This window comes from Sus scrofa, chromosome 13 (assembly GCF_054392235.1).
Source record: "Sus scrofa isolate SSC_HxYL_T2T_F1_AM1 chromosome 13, Sscrofa_HxYL_maternal_Yorkshire_Landrace_v2.0, whole genome shotgun sequence".
NCBI lineage: Eukaryota > Metazoa > Chordata > Mammalia > Artiodactyla > Suidae > Sus > Sus scrofa.
The window spans coordinates 42419581-42446109 of record NC_139395.1 but is presented as its reverse complement, the minus strand read 5'-3'; the positions used below and the strand labels follow the sequence as shown (position 1 = coordinate 42446109).

Genomic DNA, 26529 nt, shown 5'->3' with positions numbered 1-26529 from the left:
AGAGGGTGGGGAAAAAAGGGAACCCTCCTACACTTGGTAGGAATGTAATTTGGTGCAGCCACTATGGAAAACAGTATGGAGGTTCCTACTAAAACTAGAGTTACCATAGGATACAGCAATCCCACTCCTGGGCACATATCTGGAAAAGATGAAAACTCCAATTTGAAAAGACACATGCATTCTTACGTTCACAGGAGCGCTTACGACAGCCAAGTCATGGAAGCAACCAAAATGTCCATTAACAGATGAATGGAGAAAGAAGATGTGTTATACACATACAATGCAATACTACTCAGCCATAAAAAACAGTGAAATCATTCCATTTGCAGCAACATGGATAGACCTAGAGATTATCAAACTAAGTGAAGTAAGGCAGGAAGAAAAAGATAAATACAAAATGACAGCACTTATACATGGAATCTAAAATATGACACAAATGAATCTATTTACAAAACAGAAACAGACTCACACAGAAAACAAGCTTATGGTTACTAAAGGGGAAAGAGAGAAGGATAAAGGAGTTTGGGATTACCACTTACACGCTATGTAAAATTGATGATAGCAAAGGCCTACTGTATAGCATGGGGAACTATATTCAATATCCTGTAAGGAACCATAATGGAAAAGAATCTCATAAATGAATCACTTTGCTGTATACCAGAAACTAACACAACACTGTAAATGAACTCTATTTCAATTAAAAAAAGGTGTAGAGAAGGTTAGATGCATGTGGGAAAGTTTCAGGGGAAGAAAAAAAGCCTGTGTAAATCTGGAAGCACAAGTAGGGACAGCATGTTCAAAACACAGGAGTCTGGTGTGGCAGGTGTGGCCTGAGTGGGAGGAAGTGAGGCTAAGGAGGCAGGTGGCGCTGGATCAGGGAAGGATCTGTGTGCTACATTAAGGACATAAGATTTTATATAGAAAGGTGCAGTTACACAACTTTCAGAAGAGTCGAAAGGCATTAACTCTGCTATAATAAAAGCAACAGCAGTTTAAAAATTCTACAAGTTGTTAATACACTTCTAACACTTTGTGAAAAATAATCTTACTTATACTTTTCAATTTTTCTCTCAATGGGTTACTCCTGTGTAAATGTTATCTACTTTTCAACAGCTTTGCAGATAACTGTAGATTCATACATCTTTCATCTAGTTTCCCCAGTGGTGACATCTTGCAAAAGTATATATACTGTCACAGTCAGGAAGTGGACATGGCTACACTCCACTGACCTTATTCAGATTTTATCAAATCTTGCTTGCACTCGTGTGGGTGTAATTAATTGTATGCATTTTTTCGTTTGTTTTTTTTACGCATGCCTGTGGCATGTGGAAGTTCCCAGGCCAGGGACTGAACCTGCGCAGTTGTGACCTATGCCACAGCTTTGGCAAACGCTGGATCCTTAACCTGCTGTGACACAAGGGAACTTCCTAATTGTATGCAGTTTTATCACGTGTAGATTCATGTGACACAACCAGTCACCATATAGAACAGTTGCACTACAAGGATCCCTGCTACACTTCCAGAGCCACGGACACCTCTGCCCCCCGACCCCTGACAACCACTAATCTATTTTTTCTATAGTCTTACTATTTTACAAATGTTATACACATAGAATCGTACACCGAATAACCTTGTGAGACTGTTTTCACTGAACACAATGCCCTTGAGATCCACCTGAGTTGTTGCCTACATCACCAGTTCATTCCTTCTTATCGCTGTGTGATGTTCTTTCGCATGGATGTGCCAAGATTTGTGGAACCATTCCAACACTGAAGGATATTAGGGTTTTTCCCTAGTTTTTTGCTATCGTGAAGAGGTGTGTACAGTTTTTTGTGTGAACATAATTTTTTATTTCTCTAGAATAAATGCCCCAAAGGGCAGCTACCAAACCACATGGTAAGCACCTGTTAAGTATTATAGAAACTGCCAGACTCTTTTCTAGAGCACTTGTGCCATTTTACAGTCTCAGCAGAAATGGATGAGTGGTCCAGTTTTTCTGCATCTTTGCCAGCATTTGGTAGTGTCATTATTTTTCATTTTAGCCATTCTGACAGGTGTGCAATAATACTGCAGTCTGAATTTGCATTTTTCTTTGGTTTTTCATGTGCCTATTCATCATCTGTATGACCTCTTCTGTGACACATCTGTTCATGTCTTCTGCTCATTTTCTCATTGCACTGTTTTCTTACTGTTGAGTTCTGAGACTTCTTTATATATTTAGATATGAAGATTTTGTCAGATATGTGGTTTGCAAGTATTTTCTACCAAATATTTGATTTAAACAGTTCATCAAAGAAGATATATGGATGTCAAACAAGCACATGAAAATATGCTCCACATCATTCATCATTAGAGAAATGCAAATGAACACAATGAGACAGTACCATAATGACAGTACCACACACCTATTAGAATGTCTAAAGTTAAAAAGACGGCCACAGCCAGTACTGGAAGTTTCCTAAAAGATTAAAATACCCTAACCTAACCAGTCATTCCTCTTTTAGGTATTTATCCAAGAGAAATGGAAATATAAATATGTGTAGATAAATGTTCATAGCAGCTTTATTTCTAATGGCCAAAAGTTGGCAGAATCCAATGTCCATCAATAAGTGAAACGAACAACAAACTGTGATACATCTGTATGATGGAATACTACGTGGAAATAAAAAGGAATATATTCTTTCTTTTTTCTTTTTATGGCTGCACTCGCAGCATATGGAAGTTCTGGGTCTAAGAGGTTGATTTATAGCTGCAGCTCCAGGCCTATGCCACAGCCATGGCAATGCTGGATCCTTAGCCCACTGATGAGGCCAGGGGTCAAACCTGCATCCTCAGAGACGCTATGTTGGGTTTTTAACCTGCTGAGCCAGAACAGGAACTCCATAAATTCTTAATGCATACAAGAGCATGGATGCTTCTCAAGATAACTACGCTGAGTGAAAGAAATCAGATCTATCCCACAATACTCTGTGATTCCACTTATATAAAACTCTAGAAATATAAACTAAGTTACAGAAAGCAGACCAGTAGTTGCTTGGGGAGAGGGTGGTGGGATGTAAGCTAGGGTTTACGAAGGGATAGGAGCATGAACTTTTGTGGGTAATGGATGGGTACAATATCTTGATTATGCTAACAGTTTCATGGATATTTACACATCAAGTTATACACACTACCTATGTGCAGCTTACTGTATGTCGTTTATACAGAAAATCTGTTAAAAACAGAACAACAGAATGTAGGTCTTTAGGCTATGCTTCAGAAGAGACCACAAAATTTCCAAATAACAATGGATTTCAGAATTAGTTCTCTAACAATTTTAACTACATAATATTACACATCTGATCTGCAAGCAGTTGAAATGATGATTAAAAATCTTTTTTAGTTCACTGACATATTAGCATAATTTGAAACAAAAGTATATGGAAGGCAAATCAGAGATATGGTTTTGCTTTTAGAGCTTTTTCTTACTTTTGTCCAGTGATGATGGACATCCATTGTTCCTAGCATCACATGGCCCACTGCACTCATCCCGGACCGGTCTGTAAATATTATTGTACATCCTGATGATAAAACACAAACCCTTTGGTCACTGTCCTGAGAGGCTTCATTCTTTTAGCACTGTGCAAATAATTACTTAAATTTTGTGTATAAATGCAGGATTAAATTCAGTAGAAACTTCAAGGCTATTTTATGTCACTGTTTTCTTCAAAGGAATGGATTAAAAAATTCAGCTGGGATAAAGTCACATTTATGTAGGCTTTTAACAGTTTTCCTCTAGAATTTACAGATGCTTATAGCAGTAAAGGGATTATGTCTATCAAAAGCGAATGGAAATTGTTTACCTTTTGCATTTTTAAGTGTTTCCAAGTTCTGCTGGGCTAAGCGGCCTAAACTGTGCAGCTGGCTGCAGCGATGGGCGATGCCCCAGCTCCTCTGCCACCTGGTCCAACAGAGCACACCGGCTGTTAGCCCCGTGCCCCCGAGGGGAAGACGGGCACTCAGCCCCACCTGCTTGAGCCTGTGAAAGCCTAGGAGTTTCCCTCTCAAGTAGACACACAACATATATCCAAACTAACTCATATTTTAAGAAGCGACCAAATGGAAAATGAACTGTTTACTAGATGGTAAAAATATTACCACTAAATTCTGTTATCCAAAGATTTAAAACAAGCAAAAACACTATGTTGTTTCTCTTTTAAAATAAGAGGGTGGAATGGGAAAAACTCTGAAAAAAATTTTTTTCTTCTTCACACAGTTCAAGGGTAATTTTGTCTTAGATTTAAATTCCAATTAGGAATTCCAGTTAGGTTTATCAGATTTAAAAAAAAAATCATATTCTAGAGAAAGTGATTTTTTTTTTTCTTTTGTCTTTTTTTTTGGTTGTTGTTGTTGTTATTGTTGCTATTTCTTGGGCCGCTCCCGCGGCATATGGAGGTTCCCAGGCTAGGGGTCGAATCAAAGCTGTAGCCACCGGCCTACGCCAGAGCCACAGCAACGTGGGATCCGAGCCGCGTCTGCAACCTACACCACAGCTCACGGCAACGCCAGATCGTTAACCCACTGAGCAAGGGCAGGGACCGAACCCACAACCTCATGGTTCTTAGTCGGATTCGTTAACCACTGCGCCACGACGGGAACTCCTAGAGAAAGTGATTTTTATGACATCGTGTAATCTGCTCATTTTATGGGTGAGCATTAAATCTCAGTGAAGACACAATGGAACGTGATATTCACGTGATGTCACAGAGGGGCTGCTGTGTAAGTGTCAAGGGCACGGGTAGTAGGTGGTAACAGAAAACCCACCTGTGAACTCTAATTCTGTGATTTACTAGCTCTGCGACCTTGAACAAACTGCTTCGAGTCTTCCTAAGGTTTCTCTTTCCTATAAGCAAAGTGAGGGCATGTCCCACAGCACAGGTGGTACAAGTCAAAGGCGATACCATACATTCGTAAAGGAGTAAAGCACTCAAACAGGCTCTCAAAGAACTTAGGCTCCTTCCGCATCCTGACACCAATTCTGGTGAATGTCATTCCTGATAAAGTGAAATTAGCTTTAAAAATTACTCTTTTAACCCACAAAGTCTTTGGTCACAATGCTTCCTCTTGCTGGAGACTTGTGAATGAAATTAAAAAGTAGTTAAAATTACTGTTAATTTTCCAGTAAGTGGAGAACCCTCATGCTCATGGTTCTCAAATGTTCTGGTCTCAGAACCTCTGTGTACTCTTAAACACTGAGAACCTCAAAGAGCTTTTGTTATGTAGGTTATAGCTACGGATATCTACCTCTGTAAGAATTAAAGCTGAGAAGTGTCTCCACTATAAAATAGTACTTCTCTTTATGTTTAAGAAACTCTTTCATTTTCCTAATCCCAGTCTGCTTTGTCAGATCTTCATAAATTTATTTAGAAAAAGTTATTTTCATGCATATTAATTTGTTTATAGACCTTTAAAAAGGATCTTACTCTTGTTTTTAGTTAGCAAAGTCTATGTTACCAGATTATGGCATTGCAGGAGCCCCCTATAAAGCTCGGATAGGACAATAAGAGAGCAGCTTTCAGCACAAACCCAAATATCCCACAGGCTCTAAGTGTAAATGCTTTCCTTTGAAATCTGAATTATCTTAGACAACTACGACTTGAATACATAACAGAACATGCAAGTACTATCTGTATTCTGCAAGCACAGTACCCAAAGAGTCAAGAAAAAAGTCTTGATAATGAGGGCTGAAAACAACACAATAAGCTACAGCAAAGGCAACAGCAGTTTAAACTTTTTTTTCTTCTTTTTAGGGCCGAGCCAATGGCATACGGAGGTTCCCAGGCTAGGGGTCGAATTAGAGCTGTAGTCACCAGCCTACGCCACAGCCACTGCAACGCCAGATCCAAGCCGCATCTGTTACCTACACCACAGCTCACGGCAAAGCTGGATCCCTAACCCACTGATCGAGGCCAGGGATCGAACTTGCATCCTCATAGATACTAGTCAGATTCGCTTCCACTGACTCATGACGGGAACCCCCCAGCAACAGCAGTTTAAGCATCAGAACAGATGACACATATCAGGGTTCTACAAATGGGGAGTCTCACATTTGCATCACATGATCCAGTCCTTAGAGCTGTAACAGCTGTCACTTTTAGAATAAACTTCAGCATATATCTTTACATAACTGTGATTTTGAGTTTATGAAAACCTAACAATTAAAAAATCAGGTCATATGGCAACTGTAGTTAATAACACTGTATAACATTTTTGACAGTTACTAAGAGTAGATCTCAAAAGTTCTCATATATGTAGTTTCCAACTATTTGTGTAACAGATACTAACTAGACTCATTGTAATCATTTTGCACTGTATACAAATAACGAATTGTTATGTAATATGCCTGTAACTAACGTTTTATGTCAATTATACCTTAATTTAAAAAAAAGAAAAAAAAAAAGTCATGTTCTCTAAAATAGAACCAAAGAATACAACATTTGTTCCTCTCCTTTTCTGTTTCTAAACTTGAATGCCAATTTTATATGATAGGGAAATCACAATTTTTTACACATTATATGCATACAGAAAAGGATTTTTGTTTTTTCTTTTTAGGACCACACATGCGGCATACGGAGGTTCTCAGGCTAGTGGCTGAATGGGAGCTGTAGCCACTGGCCTACGCCACAACCACAGCCATGTGGGATACGAGCTACGTCTGCAACCTACACCACAGCTCATAGGAATGCCGGATCCTTAACCCACTGAGTGAGGCCAGGGATCGAACCTGCGTCCTCAATGGATGCTACTCTGTTTCCACTAAGCCACGATGCGAATGCCATAGAAAAGGATATTTTTCTTACAAGCTCATAATGTTAAAAAACAAAAACTATTAAGCTAAAAATGTCAGTATCAAAACCTTACTTCACTAACTTAAAAAATTCCTAAGCTTCTTACACAAACATTTGATTACTTTTATAAAAAGATAATTGAAGAATATTTAGTTATCAAAATAGAAATGCAAATGTTTAACTGTTAGAGAGTTTTACTAACAGGTAATAATGTTTACTTTAATCTCTAAATTAATGGTTTTCTCCATTACCTGATATCTGAGAGCTCCAGTTGATGGGACAGTTCATCTTTTAAACGACTGAGTTCTTTTCTAAGTGGCAAACTATTCTTCAGCTTTTTAACTGCACTCTTTCCATTGTTATCTAACCAGGATCTAGAAAGAAAAAACAGACACATTGGAAAACTAACTATAATGCAAACATTGCGCCTACTGAAAGACATGTTCGTTACCCAATGGTTAACTGGGTATGATAGGGAAATCACAATTTTTTACACATTATATGCATACACACTTTTACCAAATTATAAGTACTCCTATCAGGTTTATCCTTTTAGAGTAAATATCTACTTCTAAAGAAGCCTTCTTGGAGAACTGCCAGCACCCATTAAAATCCTATTCTAGCTACAACAACTTCCTTTGTCTATCAGAAAAGGTTAAATTTTGGAGTTGCCATTGTGGCTCAAGGGTCCAGTGTTGCCATGAGTTGTGGTATATAGGTCGCAGATGTGGCTCAGAACCTGCATTGCTGTGGCTGTGATGTAGGCTGGAACCTACAGCACTGATTAGACCCCTAGCCTGGGAACTGCCGTATGCCGCAAGTACAGCCCCCTCCCCAAAGTTACACCAAATCTGTTACTGTATTTCCAGAAATGGGATGATTTTTAAAGAATTAAAGATACTTCAAAGCTCCCTTATGTTTACTGCACCTCTGAGCAGCTCTGCTAGGTCTTCACTCCATCAGTCATCCACAAGTGAGGGGAGGGGGGACGTATCCTCTAGATAAAGGTGTTCCGCATTTTTTTTGATTCATTAATTATGTGCAACCTACTCCTCCTTTAAGAATACTGGTAAAGGAGTTCCTGTCGTGGCTCAGCAGTTAACGAACCTGACTGGCAACCATGAGGATGCAGGTTTGTTTGATCCCTGGCCTCACTCAGTGGGTTAAGGATCCAGTGTTGCCATAAGCTGTGGTGTAGTATAGGTCACAGACGCGGCTTCGGTCCCCGTTGCTGAGGCTGTGGTGTAGGCTGGTGGCTACAGCTCTGCTTAGACCCCTAGCCTGGGAACTTCCATGTGCTGCAGGTGTGGCCCTAAAAAGACAGACCAAAAAAAAAAAAAAAAAAAAAAAAAAAAAAACAAACTGGTAAAGATTGTGTCATTTCCGCATGATGCATGAATGAGAAGAAAATTAGTAGAAGTATTTTACTTTACACCGTATTATGCTATTGCAATTCCCCAACCTTTTCCTCATTTGTTAAATAACACATGTTAATCAATTTATGTAAGAGAAAGGATGATTCGTTAATAGAATTACCAAATGACATGCCGTGTTTGGTTTGGGGACCAAATGTCTTAAAATGTAGAATGAAATATTTATCTTATGATTACATATTCACAATCTGATTTTGGAATTCTTACATTTAGTGTATAAGATTTAACTGGTCTAGTTTCGATTTTTTGTTTCATTTCTAAACACTCAGATGAAAATGAAGGCATTTAATATCTATTCAATCTATCTGTAGATATAAAGATACAGGAGGTCCCAGAGTTCCCGCTGTGGCTCAGCAGTTAATGAACCCGACAAGTATCCATGAGGATGTGGGTTCGATCCTTGGCCTTGCTCAGTGGGTTAAGTAAGGATCCGGCGTTGCTGTGAGCTGTGGTGTAGTCGGACGTGGCTTGGATCTGGTGTTACTGTGGCTGTGGTATGTAGGCCGGCAGCTGCAGCTCTGATTCGACCCCTAGCCTGGGAACATCCATGTGCTGTAGGCGCAGCACTGAAAAGACACACACACACACACACACACACACACACAAAAGAATACATATTTTCTCACTCTGGCCACCGAGACCTTCAGTAGCAACTGAATACATGTGGCAACTAGATCTTGGTTTCTAAAAATCATTCCCTTCTAGAAAGAACCAGAGCTTCTTGGCAAAATGGCTCAATCAAACCCTGGGGCAGGGATAGTCCAGATGGGTCTAGAACACCTTGGTGGATCAGAAAGCAAGAGAATTCTCAAAAAATGATGGGGACACAGAGGCCAGCTTGAAGGGATAATAAGATTAGGAAATTACCATTTGGCAACCATCATAATATGTGATTCAGCAAAAATCATCAGTGAATTCTAGAGCTAAGTGGTACAAATTGGTGAGTACCAGGATAGTTACATAGCTCTAATTATCTCCTCCAAAGACACTAATTGAAGGGTAAAATAGTTACTTAACTGTGGAAAAAAACTGGGAGACATCACCTTAATCAAATGACCTAAGTTAATATCACTACTAATGGGGTAAATCAAGATCATATGCCTCCTACATAATCCACTGAAAACAAAAGGCATCACTTTTGGGGGTATTACTGCCAAATGTAAATAACCTGACTCTAATTATGAGGCGATACCAGGTAAACTCGCTCTATAGCTCTGTGTGTATGTATATATGCATGCATGCGTGTGGATGTTTCCTCGAAGAGGAAGCATTTTTGCAAAGACATCAGAGTAAGGCCATTAACTGCCTCTAATGACAAAAGTCCTAAGAAAGCATTTTTAAGATCTGATTACAATGCAATTGACAAAGAAACTCTGGTTACTGTTGAGACATCATACTGTATTAATCTGAGGCTTATCACTCATTTGATAAAGCTCTCCATGTATTTTCCTAGTGATTTTAACTCCCCCCCTTCCCTGACTAGCAACAGTTTAAACCTGTCCTTTGGAATTCAGGGAAGGTCAAGGAGGCTGAATGAGGTCTATTTCCTGAAAAAGAAATGGGGGACACAGAAAGGCTTGTCCCCAGGGGCCCCACAAGGCCTTACTCTGTTTCAGTACTAGACAGAAATATTTTGGGTCGTCAGTAGTTTCAGAGGGAGGATAAAGCCAGGACTGAGAGGAGAGGAAGAACGAAAGGGTGGCCTAAAGGTGTTTGGGCTACAACCGGGCCAGGGAGAAGCACAAGGAAGGATTCTGATGCTATTTAACTTACACTAGTCCTTTCTAAAAGAAGCATGCAGAATATAATTTTCTTTCTTAGGTATGTGAGGTGCCTCCATCAAATTAATTCCCCATGGCTAGTTTGTTCCTTCCATTTCGATGGAAAAGGGGGAACGGGCATCAGAATCATCTGGCTGCTTCCTGCTGAACAGGGGCAGCAAATGGGGGATCTTCTCATGGAAGGAACAAACATTGTGCCATTCAGATGGGGGCTTAAAGACAGTTTTTGTAGTCTTTTTGCATTCGTATGGAATACAACATAGAAGGAGTCTAATTGAGGCATAGATAATTATTCCTATAAGAAGGACTGAGACAAAGAATTTAACTGTTCTGGAAAGAACTGAATGAATAACCTCTGGAATCCAGTCTAGCATGTCAGAAAACCAGTCTGAAACTGCAGTCACTACTTCAGAGGCATTTGCATCATTTACTTTCTGTACTTGGGCTTTTATCTCATTAAGCAAAGCAGAGATATCTTCAGTCATCCGGTATAAAAGCACAGCATTTTGAGTGAATGATGGCGCGGGTCCCTCCTTGAGAGGCAGTGAGGCCGTCTAGGGCTGTTCTATTTTATAGGATTGCCTTTCTCATTAGGAGACCTCAGCATTTAACAAGGTAATGCTTCTCTAGCTATCATTTAAGAACTTAGCTAGAGCTTCTATACGGAGAATAACACTCTCCAGGCCTATGGTGGGAACAAAGAAATTGATCAAGTGGTCATGCCATCTGAAAACTGACTTGAGTCCATCTATTATGAAGATGTCCACCTTGGGCCCAAGGGAAACCGACAGTGTATCTGCCAATGCACCCTAGAGGAAGCCAGGGTCACAAGCTAGTTCCTCAACTCCAGCAGGTCCCATTAGGGGCCCTCTGATAGATTTCCAGTCTCCATATCCAGTCGGTGGCAAACAAGTCACAACTTTTTAGTGTGATTAGATTGAGACATTGTCCCTGGGGTGTCCATCCGAGGAACCAGGTAGAATTTGTCCCATTTCAGACAGTATGGTTCCTCTATTCCCAATATAGGGGTGCCCTGTCACTTAATTTCCCAAATTCAGAAGTGAGCCAAAAAAGGCCATCCCATACCTGGTCAAATCCCTCTAAAGACACGGTGGAGGTTCTGTACAAGTTTCAGTCCCTCCACTCCTAAATTTAGGGTAGTCATATTGTTTATAGAGAAAAAAAGAAATTATGGCCTGGTTCCTTTAGAGGGTTAATAGGCCACTGTAGATGATACTTTGCCCAAAGTTACAAAAGCTCTCAAAAGCAAATCCAGATCACTTAAAGGAAAAGAACTTCACATAATCTGTTGTCAAAAGCAGTATTCCAAGAAGACTTTGTTCTCTTAGCAGAAAGAGAAAAGCCAAATTCAAGTTTTTTTTTTTTTTTTTTTCCGGTCTTTTTTTTGCCATTTCTTGGGCCGCTCCCGTGGCATGTGGAGGTTCCCAGGCTAGGGGTCTATTTGGAGCTGTAGCCACCAGCCTATGCCAGAGCCACAGCAACACGGGATCCGAGCCGCGTCTGCAACCTATACCATGGCTCACAGCAACGCCGGATCCTTAACCCACAGAGCAAGGGCAGGGATCGAACCCGCAACCTCATGACGAATCCTAGTCAGATTTGTTAACCACTGAGCCACGACGGGAACTCCCCAATTCAAGTTTTGTACCAGCTTACCTTTAAAAGTAATTTACAGTTAAATTTATTCTAAACTTAGTCCCGACCATGCACAAAACTGTTTTTTCAGTGTCCATTTCCCACACATCTTGTATCATTTTCTGTATCCATATTAGTCTGTCCCTTATTTTTCCATCCAGAGCAACAAGCTACAAGACAGACATACTTTCTTTTCTTAATAAATGCAACTCCATTCCTCATGCCTTATTGAAAACACACATCCTATTTTTCTAAAGTAAACATGGACTGTCTTTTATAATTTCTAAAAATGCGTTTTCCTTATAGAGGAACATTAGAGGGTGGCACTGGACATACTGATTAACAGTCCTAAATAACTTTAGTTTCTGTTGAGTAACTGATGACTCAGTGCCTCAAATGACTTCCATTAAACCTAGGTACATACAATAAGGTATTATACTTAATGTGGATAACTCTAAAGACATATCTATATTAATTAGATCAACAGACTTGAGCTTTAATGCTAGATATTATTCTAATACTGAGTATTTCCCAGTTCACATCAACTTAAAGTTAATTCTGGCCAGTTACTTTTGTATTTTTGAGAATTTATATAAGTGCTTAATTTCCTTTAAGCCAATTAAGTAGTGCTCATTTACATTTTAATTTTGATGCCAAAGTTAAGACATGTATGATGCACATATAAAGACAAAGAGGTCTCATGGCTTCATTTTCTAAGTTTAACCATGAGTTAGATATTACAAATAAAGCTCATTAGTTTAAAAATGTGCTTTGCAAAGACTTCTTTTCCCAATCTTTTCTTTTCAGTCTCAGGAACTAGAGATGGCCTAGATAAGGTAAGTGTTCCCAAGAACCCAGATTCAAGGCACAGGGCGAGAAAATAAGTTCTCCTAGGACTTATTCCCTCAAGGTCAGAATTCTGAAAATAATTTTCTCAAGCTTGCTTTTTTTGTTTGTTTTTTAATTGTATATGCAAAAAGAACCATCTTTGGAAATTTCAAAAGTCTCACCTAAACCAATTATGACTTGAAATTTGAAAAACACTGACTTGAATAGTGAATAAATGCATGATATAAGTTAAATCATGATTATAAAATTCCCAAATATTCTACAGAACTAATGCCAATGTTATAGTTTTCCAATGTGGCATTACATGGACACTAAGACTGATTCAGAACTTAAGACACTGAAGTGAAATAAAACTATGGGTGCCAACTTCAAAGAGAAAAATGGAAGTCTGACATTTACTGGTATTTCGGTAGTTAACAGAATAGCATTTCAATGATCTTTCTATAGTTCAATAACATGATTTTTCAACGGGATAGACATGACATATGGGACAATTTTATTTAGATACAAATAGATCTTGTTGGTTTCTTCTGAACATAAATTGTATAATTAAAATACATTTCGTTATATATTACTTGATAATCAGAGAATACATGCAAAATATGGAAATACTAAAAGCTACAACACAGAGTAGCATTTCCTAATTTTTTTTAGACTGGTAAATTCTTTTTGCTATAATATACAATTAAAAACATCCCTTAAGTATTAAACATTTCATTTAATACTTTGTATTCAGTACCTAGTAAAGTGATTTTGTAGTAAGATAAAGCACAATTTCTGAGAAATTCAAAATTATACAGTATGTCCTAAAAGGTAGATTGAAATATAATTACCGGATGTATGAAAAATAGATTAAATGGAGCTTTTATGACCCAATAATTCTTCTATGTTGTTTTTTAAAAAAATTCAACTGATACATTTTCATGATTTCTGTGTTTTATTTCAAAATACTGAGATAATTTCAGCCTGCACTTCCCTGCAGAAACAAAGGAAAAAATTATTTGAAACTTTACACTAAATAAAACCATTTTCTCTTTCTAATGTTATGTTCTAAAATATGAGAAATATCTTATGTTTTCAAGAATAAATTTTGATCAGGTGAATGCAATTTGTAAGTCAGGTGAAGATCAGTTTGATGTAAATCTGAAGAATTATCTATCTTTTTTTTCCCTTTTTTTTTGGGGCTGTGCCCATGGCATGCAGAAGTTCCTAGGCCTGGGATAGAACCTGTGCCACAGCAGTGATCCAAGCTGCAGCAGTGACAATGCCAGATCCTTAACCCACTGAGCTACTAGGGAACTCCCCAAAATTATCATTTTTATGCTCCTTCTCGGTTATATAATTCTTTGCATGGTCCTTATATATCTTTGTCTATAACCTACATATATAATAAAGATAAGTTAAACAATACAAGAATGAAAATAAAAAACTGTATGGCCAAAATGACCATGGTGGCGAACAGGTTTTGGCTGAGTTACAGGTAGCCTAAATCTCCTGACTAGGGGGCAGTCACTCCATACATATGATCTGAAAGCTCTCAAACGTTTCAATAATTTTATAATTATTTGCAAAATAATCACAAATTAAAAAAAACTAATAATTGAAATAAGAAACTGATATAGATACTACCCTGATTTTGATGACAGAAGCTCCTGGAATCCTTACTGGCAAAAACTAACATAAAACAACATGTGGAACAAACACTCATCAGGGGTTCCTTTAAAAACTGGGCAATGTCCACATTTGGGAAAAGGTCATGGTTGGCTGGAAGGGGCTCAGGGCCTATGTGAGCACACTGGACCAAGGAGACTGGGTAAGGTTATGGAAATAAGAAATATGAAATCCTCCAAATTTGTATAGCTGTCATAACTGGGACATCAGCACTCCAAGGTATGCTGGTAAATGCAAACAGATTTTTTTTCTTTTTTTCTTTTTTTTCAGCATTTAGTCTATACTGCAATTTACTCAAAGGGCCCAAAGAACAGTTTATATCTTCCCTTTGTTGCCTGTTTTCAGTACAGAGCTATCCTCTCCTATCTACCCAGTGTAGCCTTTTTTCCTAAAATAATACTTAGTAAAGCTTAAGGTGTGATGATCTGGTTCATGTAAGCCACTAAGATACTAATGCTCAAGAAATATAACCCGGAGTTCCCGTTGTGGTGCAGCGGCAACGAATCCGACTAGGAACCATGACGTTGCAGGTTGCATCCCTGGCCTCGCTCAGTGGGTTAAGGATCCGGCATTGCCATGAACTGTGGTGTAGGTCGCAGACTCAGCTCGGATCTGGCGTTGTTGTAGCTCTGGCGTAGGCCAGCAGCTGCAGCTCTGATTCGACCCCTAGCCTGGAAACTTCCATATGCTGCAGGTGTGGCCCTAAAAACAGACAAAAAGAAAAAAAAAAAAAAAAAAAAAGGAAATATAACCCAAGGACCTCTGATAAGAGCCTTAAAAGCTAAGCAAAACACAAAGTGGTCGATTTAGAAGAGAGGCACTGAATAGGAAGATTTAAGGTGATACCAGACAACTCTCAATAGTCTATAGCCCAAGAAAAACAGATGAAAGCAAAAGATATGAAAATAGTGTCACACCAAGTACCAGCCACAACCCTATTCCAGCTCTTTTGTAAGCAACTCTGAATGCTGTCTGTTTCATTTAGGAGAATTCAATATTATTTTTATTTTATTTTATTTTTTTTGTCTTTTTGATATTTCTTTGGGCCGCTCCTACGGCATATGGAGGTTCCCAGGCTAGGGGTCGAATCGGAGCTGTAGCCACTGGCCTACGCCAGAGCCACAGCAACACGGGATCCGAGCTGCGTCTGCAACCTACACCACAGCTCACAGCAATACCGGATCGTTAACCCACTGAGCAAGGGCAGGGACCGAAACCACAACTTCATGGTTCCTAGTTGGATTCGTTAACCACTGCGCCACGACAGGAACTCCTATTTTATTTTTTAAATGTTTTTATTTTCTGTCCTTTTGGGGGCCGCACCTATGGAGGTTCCCAAACCAAGAGTTGAATCAGAGCTGTAGCTGCTGGCCTTTGCCATAGCAACACAGGATCCGAGCTGCATCTGACCTACACCAGAGGTCACAGCCAACGCCAGATCCTTAACCTACTGAGTGAGGCCAGGGATCGAACCCACGTCCTTATGGATACTAGTTGGGTCCATTAACCACCGAGCCACCATCCTCAATACTGATTTTAAATCAGAGTTTTTGAGCAAACACAAGGCCTCTGTTATAAACAAGGCTAAAACATGTAATGCTCTGTCACTGTTAATTTCATTTTGGCAAAGCTAAGAAAAGAAAGATCCAACCAACTAGTAATGGGTTGACTTCAATGTCTGACAAATACATAGCTACTGACAACTGGATTTGGATAATAATGATTAATAAATTAGAAAGCAAACTTTCACTGATTTCAATTTCTAACACAGTGGTCTATTTAATTTACATTGTTACCCTCTTTAAGAGTAGATAAGTCAAAATGACATGCTTTGAGCTTGTCCTGGAAATTGGCAACATGAGAGCTTGAATTTAGAAGTCCAGTGAGCTATCTATTGTGTGACAGAGCTCAGAACCTGAATTTAAAACAAAGTATACCTTTGAAGGAAATCAAGAATTCTTAGTAACACAACTCATCTATACACAGAAATTTCTTTAAGACAATGTATCTCTTGCTAAAAACAGCAGGTATCTTTTAGTAAACACTAATGACATTAACAGAGGAAGTGTTTTTTTTAAAAAAATAGCCCTTTACTTTCATTGCTAAGTCACTTCTGCTGCTACCATCATTTATTGACTACTTTGCATCTCCACATTAAACCAAGTTCTCCATCCTGAGCCTCCAGTGCTTCATATTCACACTTATTCAAAAATTCTTTAATTCAGTGTAATAAAAATGCTGGCTGGATTTTATGAATCTATGAAGCAGATTGGTAGAAAAAGTTAATTAAATCATTATCTCTCTTAAAAAACTCACTACTTAGAAAAATGTAATATAATGTATGAGTCTACTTTTATTAAAGACTGAAGAGTTTTATTGGATGAACTACATACAAATAAGGAAATTATCAATACTCAGCTTGGCCAGGGAATCCAGTGGAATACCACTTAACCTTGGTGAATTGGCTTTTCACAGTTCCGATCTGTTCGTATTAGTTTGCTAGTTGGCTAAGTCTGAGTGCCAGGTCCCTGGGACAACCTTCGTGATGGTGACACACCTAGCTCCAGATCAAAACTGTACCCTATGAAACAATCAGCTGAACCATGGACTAACTGCTTCTCTAAATTTCTTTAATATGCTACCCTTAACCCCTCTGGCTTGAGTTAAGCTCCTACAATGCTCATTCTTGCTTTTTTGCCTTGACTTATCCAATCCCACTTTCCCCCATACTGTTTAGGCCAGACATTCCCAGTCTTTTGTTCATCTGGACACACTGTGAGATAGAGTGTATCTCCCCTAAGAGGGAAAGCAGTTGTTTTGTGGGCTGGATCCCAGTGCATTCAAGGCTGAGACCCTCTCTTCAGCAATCTGCTTAACTCCCACTCAGCCTCTGTGTGGAATGCACGCTCTATCATCTCTTCTGTTTTCTAATCCCTATTTCTTACTTTCTCATTACTTCTGGCCTATCATTAAGTTAATCATTTCCTGAGCACATTTCCTCTCTGTGCTGTTTACAGAAGAAAATCCGAATGATTAAAATCCACATATTTAGGGAGGAGATTTATCCATCAGTTACACATACAAACATATCAGAAAGGGATCATCGGCACAGATACGAACCACATGCCTTTAGACACATACCGGTCTGCCTTTCTGTTTCAGATTCTGCTACCTTCCTGTCTCTTCCTTGTTTGGGATCAAGCTAGATAGCAAGGGGAGGAATTCCTGAGTTAGTACAGACAATCCACAAAGCAGATACTCTGCCAGAGAATAACTACATTTTGCCCTTACTATAATGAGTGAGGATGCTCTGGGAAGACACCAGATTCTCTGGACACAGATACAACCAAAAGAACAGAATATGGTTGGTCTTTACGGAGTCCAACAATGACGTACTCAAAAAAAATGAACTGTGACTTTACAAACAAGACAAATGATAGAGAATTTTTCTGTGCATTTTTTGTTTTTGTTTTTTTTTGGTAGGGCCACAGCCATGGCATATGGAAGTTCCCACTGGCTGACACCACAGCCACATCAATGCCAGATCGGAGCCGCGTCTGCAACCTACACCACAGCTCATGGAAACTCCGGATCCTTAACCCACTGAGCAGGGCCAGGGATAGAACCTACGTCCTTATGGTTACCAGTCAGATTCGTTTCCACTGAGCCATGATGGGAACTCCTGTACATGGCTTTTATAATTAAAAAAATTCTCAATCTATTCTAGGTGATATTTTACAATGCAGTCTTCAGGTAATTTTATTATGTATGGATTACACTAAAATATTGATTTTATTATGTAAAATAAGCTACTGAGCTCTTTGAAGAAACTGGAAATGCTTAACATATGAAAAAGATTAATGATTTTTATAGTCTTAGGTAATATCCTTTATTCATATAGCAGGGCTAAGTTGAAGAGTAGAATTTTTTTTTTTTTTTTTTAACTCAGATGCCAAACCTTCATTAAGCTCTCCAGGTGACTTCAGGATGCAGCCAAAGTTGGAAATCTTTGTCTTGCAACAGTGAGTCTCATGTAACAGGCCATCAGAATCACCTGGAGAGCATGTTAAACTTATAGAAGGGACAGCCCCATCCTCAGAGTTTCTCACTGAGTAGCTCTGGGTGGGATCTGATAATTTACATTTTTAACAGGTTCTCAGATGAGGCTGATCTACTGTCCTACTTTAAGAGTCTGACTCTTCAATTATTAAATTAAATGATGCACTGGAGCCTGGCTGTTCGTGGAGTGTCAGGGGAGGAATGAAAACTGGTAGGAGAGGATAGACAGTACTAGGTCCCCTCTTCTCAAAGGTGAAGTGAGCCGAGTTCTACTACACCGGCTTGCTCAACGCCGACTTTCTTAACCTTTATTTCACAGTTTGAGAAGATACAGGCTCTTCAGGGTCATGTGCATAGCCCAAAGCTGGCTGTAGCAGACCTAAACCATCCTGTTTTAGCTGGCCTCTTCACTCCTGCAGGCCAGCCTCCTGCCCTCCTCTGCATTGTGTCTCCAGTTAACCTGATCAACCCAGGGAACTTGCTCTCCTCCCCTGCCCTGCTCTCAGCATCCTGACCAGCTGTGCAGCCAACGTGCACCCATGTGCAAAGGGCATGAGCACAGAGCCCTTGAGGAATAGGATATTTCAAGCATAAACAAAACAATCTGCTGCACGTGTTCGCTATCAAAAGGCCAAAAAAGTCAAATACAGTAGAAGTATTCTGGCGATCTTAAGTTAGAAACATGAAATACCTTTTTTGTAATGGTCACTGGATTAACTCTATTTATAGCACTCCTTTTCCTGGAAAATTAGACTTTCATTTGAACATGAGTCACAAATAGGTTTACTTAAAGAAAAACTCTTACATACGTGAGGGTTGTTTCCATTCTCCAGACTTGCTCGAGGTCTTCATCAGGGTCTTTGAATCCAGTAAAGGAGTAGTAGGACTTGTCCCATTTGATGGGCCTGTCAGACATCCTTTGGGCCTTCTTGAGAGGCTGGGAATGCACATTAGTATTCGAGCTTTGGATATGTTCAACAGATAAACTGCAGGAGTTGAGAATATATAATACTGTGCTTAGCAGATCTCTGGTGTGCAAAGTAAATTTGACTGCTCGAAATCCTAGAGAATATAATTCCCCCAAACAATTAATATGGATGATTACTTGCTTTACTTTAAAAACATTTTTTTCAAAACATTTATAGAATCAAAATCTTTTAAAACACTCCATTACCGATTAAAATTCATCCTACTAGTAAATCATCTGTAAACGGAAAATTATGTCCCTTCTCCAAAATTGCACCACAAAAAAATTAAAATTAAAAATAAGAAAAACAAACAAACAAAAAAAAAACCAAAACCCAAACATTACATTATCTTCATCTTCATGAAGCTAACTGTCAAGTTTCCTTTCCTAGTTTGGCTCCAGGGACCAAACTCACCCCAGCCCAAGAAGGGGATGCAGAATATTTTCAAGGCTGTTCATAAATTTGGTCTCTACACTCTAAGGGATGGAAAAGCTCTCCCATGAGCAAATGTCCAGCAAAGACAGTTTCTAGCACTAAAGGCGAAGGGGGAGGGTGGGGTGGGACTGCCCTGACAGTGGTTCTGAGGAGAGGGGCCCATCCTGTCTCAGTGCTCACAGAAACCCATCTCGAATTTCTCTATGATTGAAAGAGAGTGTTCTCTTACTTCCCCATCCAATAACTAATAACTCAGTATTTTCAGACATGACTTAAAACTTCCAATTTTTAAAAAGTTAGCATTTTACAATCTGATTTTTAATACTGCATAATCATCAGGCTCAGGCTAGTAATCTAATTTATTAAGTCATCAATCCACTGTGTTTCCTCCCTTATCTTCTTTATTGAGTATTAGCCATGGTACTAGTTGAAGTTACATGTAATTTTTCAGTCAACACTCCCACCAGGGCCATTCATATCTTTCTTTTCACATGTGAAGAAGCACAGGCTTAAAGAGGTTAAACAGAGGGGAGGGAGGGTTTAACTCAGCTGACACCATGACAAGTATTTTCTCATTGTAACACGTTCTTTTTTCTTCTTTTTAAAAACTTAAAATTGGTTTTGAGAATTATGTAAGCATGAAATAAGTACACCCTTATTGTAAAACTGTACAGAAAGTAAAAGTCTCCTCTTGATAGGTACACAACCTCACACTTTTACCTAACACTATTTACAGTTAAGTACACAAGCATTTACATCTGCACTACCTAATATAGTAGCTACTAGCCACACGTGGCTATTTAAAATTAAGTGAAATTAAATAAAATTGAAAATTCAGGTCCTGGTCACAGGCGCCCCACCTCAGGTGCTCACTAGCCACGGGAGACGGGAGCTGGTGCTGCCGACACAGGTGGTACAGATACAGAATAGCTACATCATTGCAGAAAGTTCTCTTGGACAGCACTACTCCAGACCTTTTCTATGTGCTTTGTGTGTGTGTGTGTGTGTGTGTTAAAAAGGACACACACGTGTATGTGTTTGATGTGTTTGCACAAATACACAACCATAGTGTGAATTGTTCCTTCTTAATATATAAACTGTACCATTCTGGATCTTGTTACTTTGAACTTGCTTTTGTCACCTTGTGACTCTTCCACATTTGGATGTATACGTCAGCCTCTTTCTTTTTAGAAGCTATATACTAATCCATATAATCAATGTAGTGTTGTTTACTGAACATTTCCAAAAGCAATGGACACAAAAGTTGCTTTTAATTTTTCACCATTGCATACAAGGCTGAAATGTGTTGTCTTGTGTTTGTCACTGTTGACATCACAATCTAAATCATTCTCAGAGATACCCACTATGCTAGCCACATAGCTTTACAGAATCCAGAATAAGCAAACTAAGAAAGCTTTTTTTTTTTTTTTTTTTTTTGTCTTTTTGTTGTTGTTGTTGTTGCTATTTCTTGGGCCACTCCCGCGGCATATGGAGGTTCCCAGGCTAGGGGCTGAATCGGAGCTGTAGCCACCGGCCTACGCCAGAGCCACAGCAACGCGGGATCCGAGCCACGTCTGCAACCTACACCACAGCTCACGGCAACGCCGGATCCTTAACCCACTGAGCAAGGCCAGGGACCGAACCCGCAACCTCATGGTTCCTAGTCGGATTCGTTAACCACTGCACCACGACGGGAACTCCAGAAAGCTTTTTTTTTTAGCTGAATCATTGGTGGTAAAGTGAGAAATACTGGTAGGAGAATTGTTCTAGTCATTCAAAGAAGAAAGGAAAATCTCAATTTCTGAATTTGAGTTTAGGAAGAAACAGTTTATCCTTAGAAGAAATAAGAAATAAATCTCAGTTTCTGTCTTAATTTATCAATTCCATTAATTATTTAATCCATTGTAAGGGCTACTATACAGTGTGGAATTGCCTGTACCAGACTGCACATGTCCTTTATTGGGAAATGTTACCTAATTATTTTAACTTGCATTTGATTACTGAGGCTGAATATTTTTATATGCTTATTGGCTATTCATGTGTATCATTTCCTGAATTGTCTAGTCATTGTGTTTGCCCATTTATGTAACAGAGTTACTCTGATTTCTTTTCGACTTCTAAGGAACTCTTTAAACATTATCTTTCTGTCATATATACTGAATGTTTTGTCCCATTTCTAATTTATTTTATAATCAATTTTTTAAATAAATCATTCAAAGTTAACCATTAACTGAGAGTAAAGGATTTTTCTCTTTATTTAGCCAGAGCTGACTACAGCTATTTGTTTTAGCATGAAGTCACAAAGAAAACTCTTAGTAAATCTTTAAATTGGTTTAAAGTTCATTCTAAAAATAAAATTATTTTCTCAAGGATCAATTATTTCCTAAAAGGATGGATGTTGAAAGAAATGACAGATCCACATTTACCCTTAGTTTTAAGTATGACTGGGTCATGGCTAAAGCAATGACAAAGGACCAAATAGAAGGCTGGATATTAAGACTGATCAGATTTTAGAAACAGCATGAGGCTGGAATTAAAAAGACCTGGGTTCAGACATACCCCTATTTTGTCTCTAGGGTCCTGAAACATTACTAAGTTACAACTGGGGAAATACTACCTACCTTACAGACACTTAATTAGAGAACTAATTAAGAGAATGTAAGCTATATTTAAAAAAATATAAATTGCTCTATACACGTTTAATATTTCATATAGCACTGAAACAGGAAGGGGACAAACAGCAACATTTCAGTATACTAGTCAAAGAAGTTTAAAAATAAAAAATGGCTCATCAAACACATGCAGCCAGGAATAGAATCTAACTTGAGGAAAGCAGTCAATTAAACGATATTATTTTCTATCAAGACTTCAATCCAAAGGCATCCCAGCAATGTCAGACAGATTGGACATATGCCACAGGAAAAATAAGAGACCTACCAGAAGTGGTGAAGTGTTCCTGGCCCTCAGAGGAATTCTGGTCTGTTTCTCTTACATAAAACATAAGCTGAGTTGGTTTCAAAGACTTGGAGCCTGGTTTCTGGAGATTTTCTAAGTAGGCACTTAACCTCTTAAGAGAATTTTCATTGACTTCCTGGAAGAAATACGTAAGGGCATTTACGCAAAGTAGAACAAAGAAACATCAGAAATTATATTCCAACCTTCTACATGCATGAATGAGTATATTAAAGAATTTAGTATTAAAAAATGTGGGGATTTCGTAGCTCCTTTGTGAAAGATAAAACTAAATCCACATTTCACAACATGGAACAGAATGAACTCCATAGGGATGAGATGTAAAAAAAACCCCCCAAAACCCCCAAAACAACAACAAAACTACAAAAAACATGGCCACATAAGTACTATAAGAAAACATGGCTGAGTTCCTTTATAACTTAGATGTGGAAAAAGCCTACCTATGTCTGAATAGCCCAAGTAATAAATGACTGATAAATCTAATTACATAAAACACTGAAAAAAATGAAAGAACATATTTAAAAAAAAAAAAAAACTACAGGGAGTTCCCTTCATGGCTCAGTGTTTCATGAACCGGACTAGGATCCATGATGATGAGGGTTCGATCCCTGGCCTCACTCAGTTGGTTAAGGATCCGGCATTGCCCTGAGCTGTGGTGTAGGCCAGTGGCTGTAGCTCTGATTCCATCCCTAGCCTGGGAACTTCCATAGGCTGCAGGTGTGGCCCTAAAAAGCAAACAAACAAACAAAACTACCTCCCTCCCCCAAGCAGTCTACAGACAAAAACACACTGTGAGAAAAATATCTCCAAGTTATTTCACAACAAAGAGCTAATTTTCCTCTATATAAAGGGCTCTTAAAATGCCTATCCAGAGACTGGATAATTTATGGTGTCTTTATTCAATGGAGTGCTACCAACCAAATGGGGAGAAAAAGGGAAAGAATGTGACACAGATGATACTTAGAAACTGACACAGAATGATTTCCAGGATGTATTGTTAAGGGAAAAAAGAAACGTCCTTTAGTAATGGAACAGTGCTAAAGTAAGGAACGGCATAAATATTTATGCTTCTTATAAGATACATAGTGTGATCTGAAATGAGAAGTTTGTGTACTTTGTTTTTTTTTTTTTTTTTTTTTTTTTGTCTTTTTGCCTTTCCTAAGGCTGCTTCCCACGGCATATGGAGGTTCCCAGGCTAGGGGTCAAATCGGAGCTGTAGCTGCCGGCCTACGCCAGAGCCACAGCAACGCCACATCCGAGCCAAGTCTGCAACCTACACCACAGCTCAGGGCAACGCCAGATCCTTAACCCACTGAGCAAGGCCAGGGATCGAACCTGAAACCTCATGGTTCCTAGTCGGATTCATTAACCACTGTGCCACAAGGGGAACTCCATGCGTAATTTGTTATAATACACTGCTCTCAGCCATGGCAGTACTGTGAGCAGCTGAGGGACATTTCCTATTAGTGTAGAACTACATCTTCATAATTATTTTCTGATACATCTTTCCATTTTTGCCAAAAAGAAATGGGCAGGACAACCTGGAAACAAATAAAAATGGCTGCCTACAGGAAGTTAAATAGAATGGAGTAAAGGAAATTGGGATGGGAGTGAGACTGCTGAGTAAACTGTGTTTAGTTCTGATTTTTGAAACCTATATATGTTTTGCCTATTTGAAAACTGGATTAAAATTCAGAGGATAAAGGAGTTCCCTAGTGGCTTAGTGGTTAAGGAACTGGCATTATTGCTGCTATGATACAGGTTTGATCTCTGGCCCAGGAACTTCCATGTGCCAGGGCAAGGCCCTCCATCCCTACCCAAAAAATTAAGAGGATAATATAGCAACAATTGGGCTTCACTCAGAGCCTGTCCTAGATGGTTCATTTTCCACGGCAAGTAGAAAAAAGCAATGTAATTATGTTCTAATTTTCGAGTGTTTTAAATTCCTTTTGGTGTTAAACAAAATATCAAAGTTAAGAAAGATAAAAGGAACCAATGAAATAATTGCAATGTACCTAGTTTTGTACTATAGCATCTAATGTTAAAAAACACTGCCCTTCCTAATTGAGTTTATTCTGAGTTATTTTTCACATCAGTTTGCATTCCTTGAGTACACAGTAACTGATGGTGTGGGGAAGTGGACCAGCAGCATGCAACATAAGGAAACCATTCAGGCACTGAAAGGTGTATCAACCTTCAAAAAAATAAAAGGACTGATCACAGTAATAGATGCCTTAAATTTTCTTTTAAACCCTGTTTTACTCTCAAATGTACTGAAAACACAGTCACCAATACTCTAAAGAGTTTTCATGATAGTTTTATAGCCTAGTAAAAAATGACAGCTTTCATTAAAAAAAAAAATAGCTTTGGAGTTCCTGTCGTGGCTTAGCAGAAACGAATCTGACTAGCATCCATGAGGACACAGGTTTGAACCCTAGCCTCACTCAGTTGGTTAAGGATCTGGTGTTGCTATGAGCTGTGGTGTAGGTCCCAGATGTGGCTCGGAACCTGTGCTGCTGTGGCTGGGGTGTAGACTGGCATTACAGCTCCAATTCGACCCCTAGCTTGGGAACCTCCATATGCCATGGGAGTGGCCATAAAGAGACCAAAACAAACAAACAAACAAACAAAAACAACAAAAAACCCCACCCAAAACCCCAATAGTTTTAGTTTCAATTTTTAGCATCTATAGTTCAAAACACTGATTACACCACCATAATAAAACTCAAACTCAATTTTTTTTTTTTTTTTTTTTTTTTTGTATTTTTGCCATTTCTTGGGCCACTCTCATGGCACATGGAGGTTGCCAGGCTAGGGGTCGAATTGGAGCTGCAGCCGCTGGCCTACGCCAGAGCCACAGCAACATGGGATCCGAGCCGCATCTGTGACCTACACCACAGCTCACAGCAATGCCGGATCCTTAACCCACTAAGCGAGGCCAGGGACCGAACCTGCAATGTCATGGTTCCTAGTCGGATTCGTTAACCACTGCGCCACGAGGGGAACTCCCTCAAACTCAAATTTATAGAACTCTGTATTATATTGTGTCAAAGGTAAATAAACTAAACAGAAACACAGACCAAACATTAAGTAAAAATGCAGACTGAACATTACCTAAATAAATAAAGAAATAAATGTTTACCCTTTCCCTTGGGTGCTGTCCAAAGAAATCTGGATGTACAGCAAAGTAGAATGGTCTTAAGGCATTTACTGCTTCAGCTCCTGATAAAGCTCTTGAGCAGAGAAACCAGTATGGAAATATCTTCCCTAGACACAACCTTTTAAAAAGATACAGATTTATTATTCATCAGAGCACTGACACACACACACATTCCCAATGTATAAACTGACAGGAACATTAAAACGCCTATGGAAATGGTATGGAAAATACTGTGGAAACAAGACAGAAGCCAAAACTTCGTGATTTTCTGAAATCTACAGTAGTTTTCACAAGCACTGAGTGACACATGGTTTCTAAAAACAGTGGTTATAATTTCCTCTGATACTATATGAGAAAATAGTATTTAATACTACTAACACTAATAATAATAATAAAACTTCCCCTTCAAAAGCCTACCTTGAAATGTAACGGGCTTCACTGCAATGACAATGACAATTTTCTGCATTATTTTTTTCTTTAGATTAAAAAAAAAAACAAACCCAATAACCAATAGTGTAATCTTTTCTTTATACTGAAAAACATCTTGAGAAATGTAATGCTTAAAAAGAGACACAGATGTCTATTAGTTCATTTCCTCATTACTAGCAGACTAAAATTATTCTAGTTGGATAGCTTGATGTTTCGTTCCTAAATTTGGGGAGTGTTTTTTGAAAAAGTAGTTTTAGGAGTTCCCCTTGTGGCTCAGCAGTAACAAAC

At 38.9% G+C, this 26529-nt stretch overlaps 1 protein-coding gene across 49 annotated transcripts in view; it reads right to left on the bottom strand.

The window, feature by feature from the left end:
* The window catches only part of TCAIM (T cell activation inhibitor, mitochondrial), a 55670-nt gene that overhangs the window by 7587 nt on the left and 21554 nt on the right, over positions 1–26529 (bottom strand). For 13 of the 49 annotated variants that reach the window (XR_014822885.1, XR_014822887.1, XR_014822881.1 and 10 more), the window contains 6 exons: positions 25795–25930; positions 22617–22770; positions 19086–19338; positions 7079–7201; positions 3843–3940; positions 3469–3560 (listed from right to left, as the gene is read on the bottom strand). Coding sequence is in view for 21 of the 49 variants with exons in the window: in XM_084987993.1 (XP_084844119.1) it covers positions 3469–3560; positions 3843–3940; positions 7079–7201; positions 19086–19338; positions 22617–22770; positions 25795–25930 (856 nt within the window). In the remaining 28 variants the exon portion in view is untranslated. Of the gene's footprint in view, positions 1–3468; positions 3561–3842; positions 3941–7078; positions 7202–19081; positions 19339–22616; positions 22771–25794; positions 25931–26529 lie in introns of all 49 variants that reach the window. The other 36 variants (XR_014822890.1, XR_014822883.1, XR_014822889.1 and 33 more) reach the window with 5 other exon arrangements.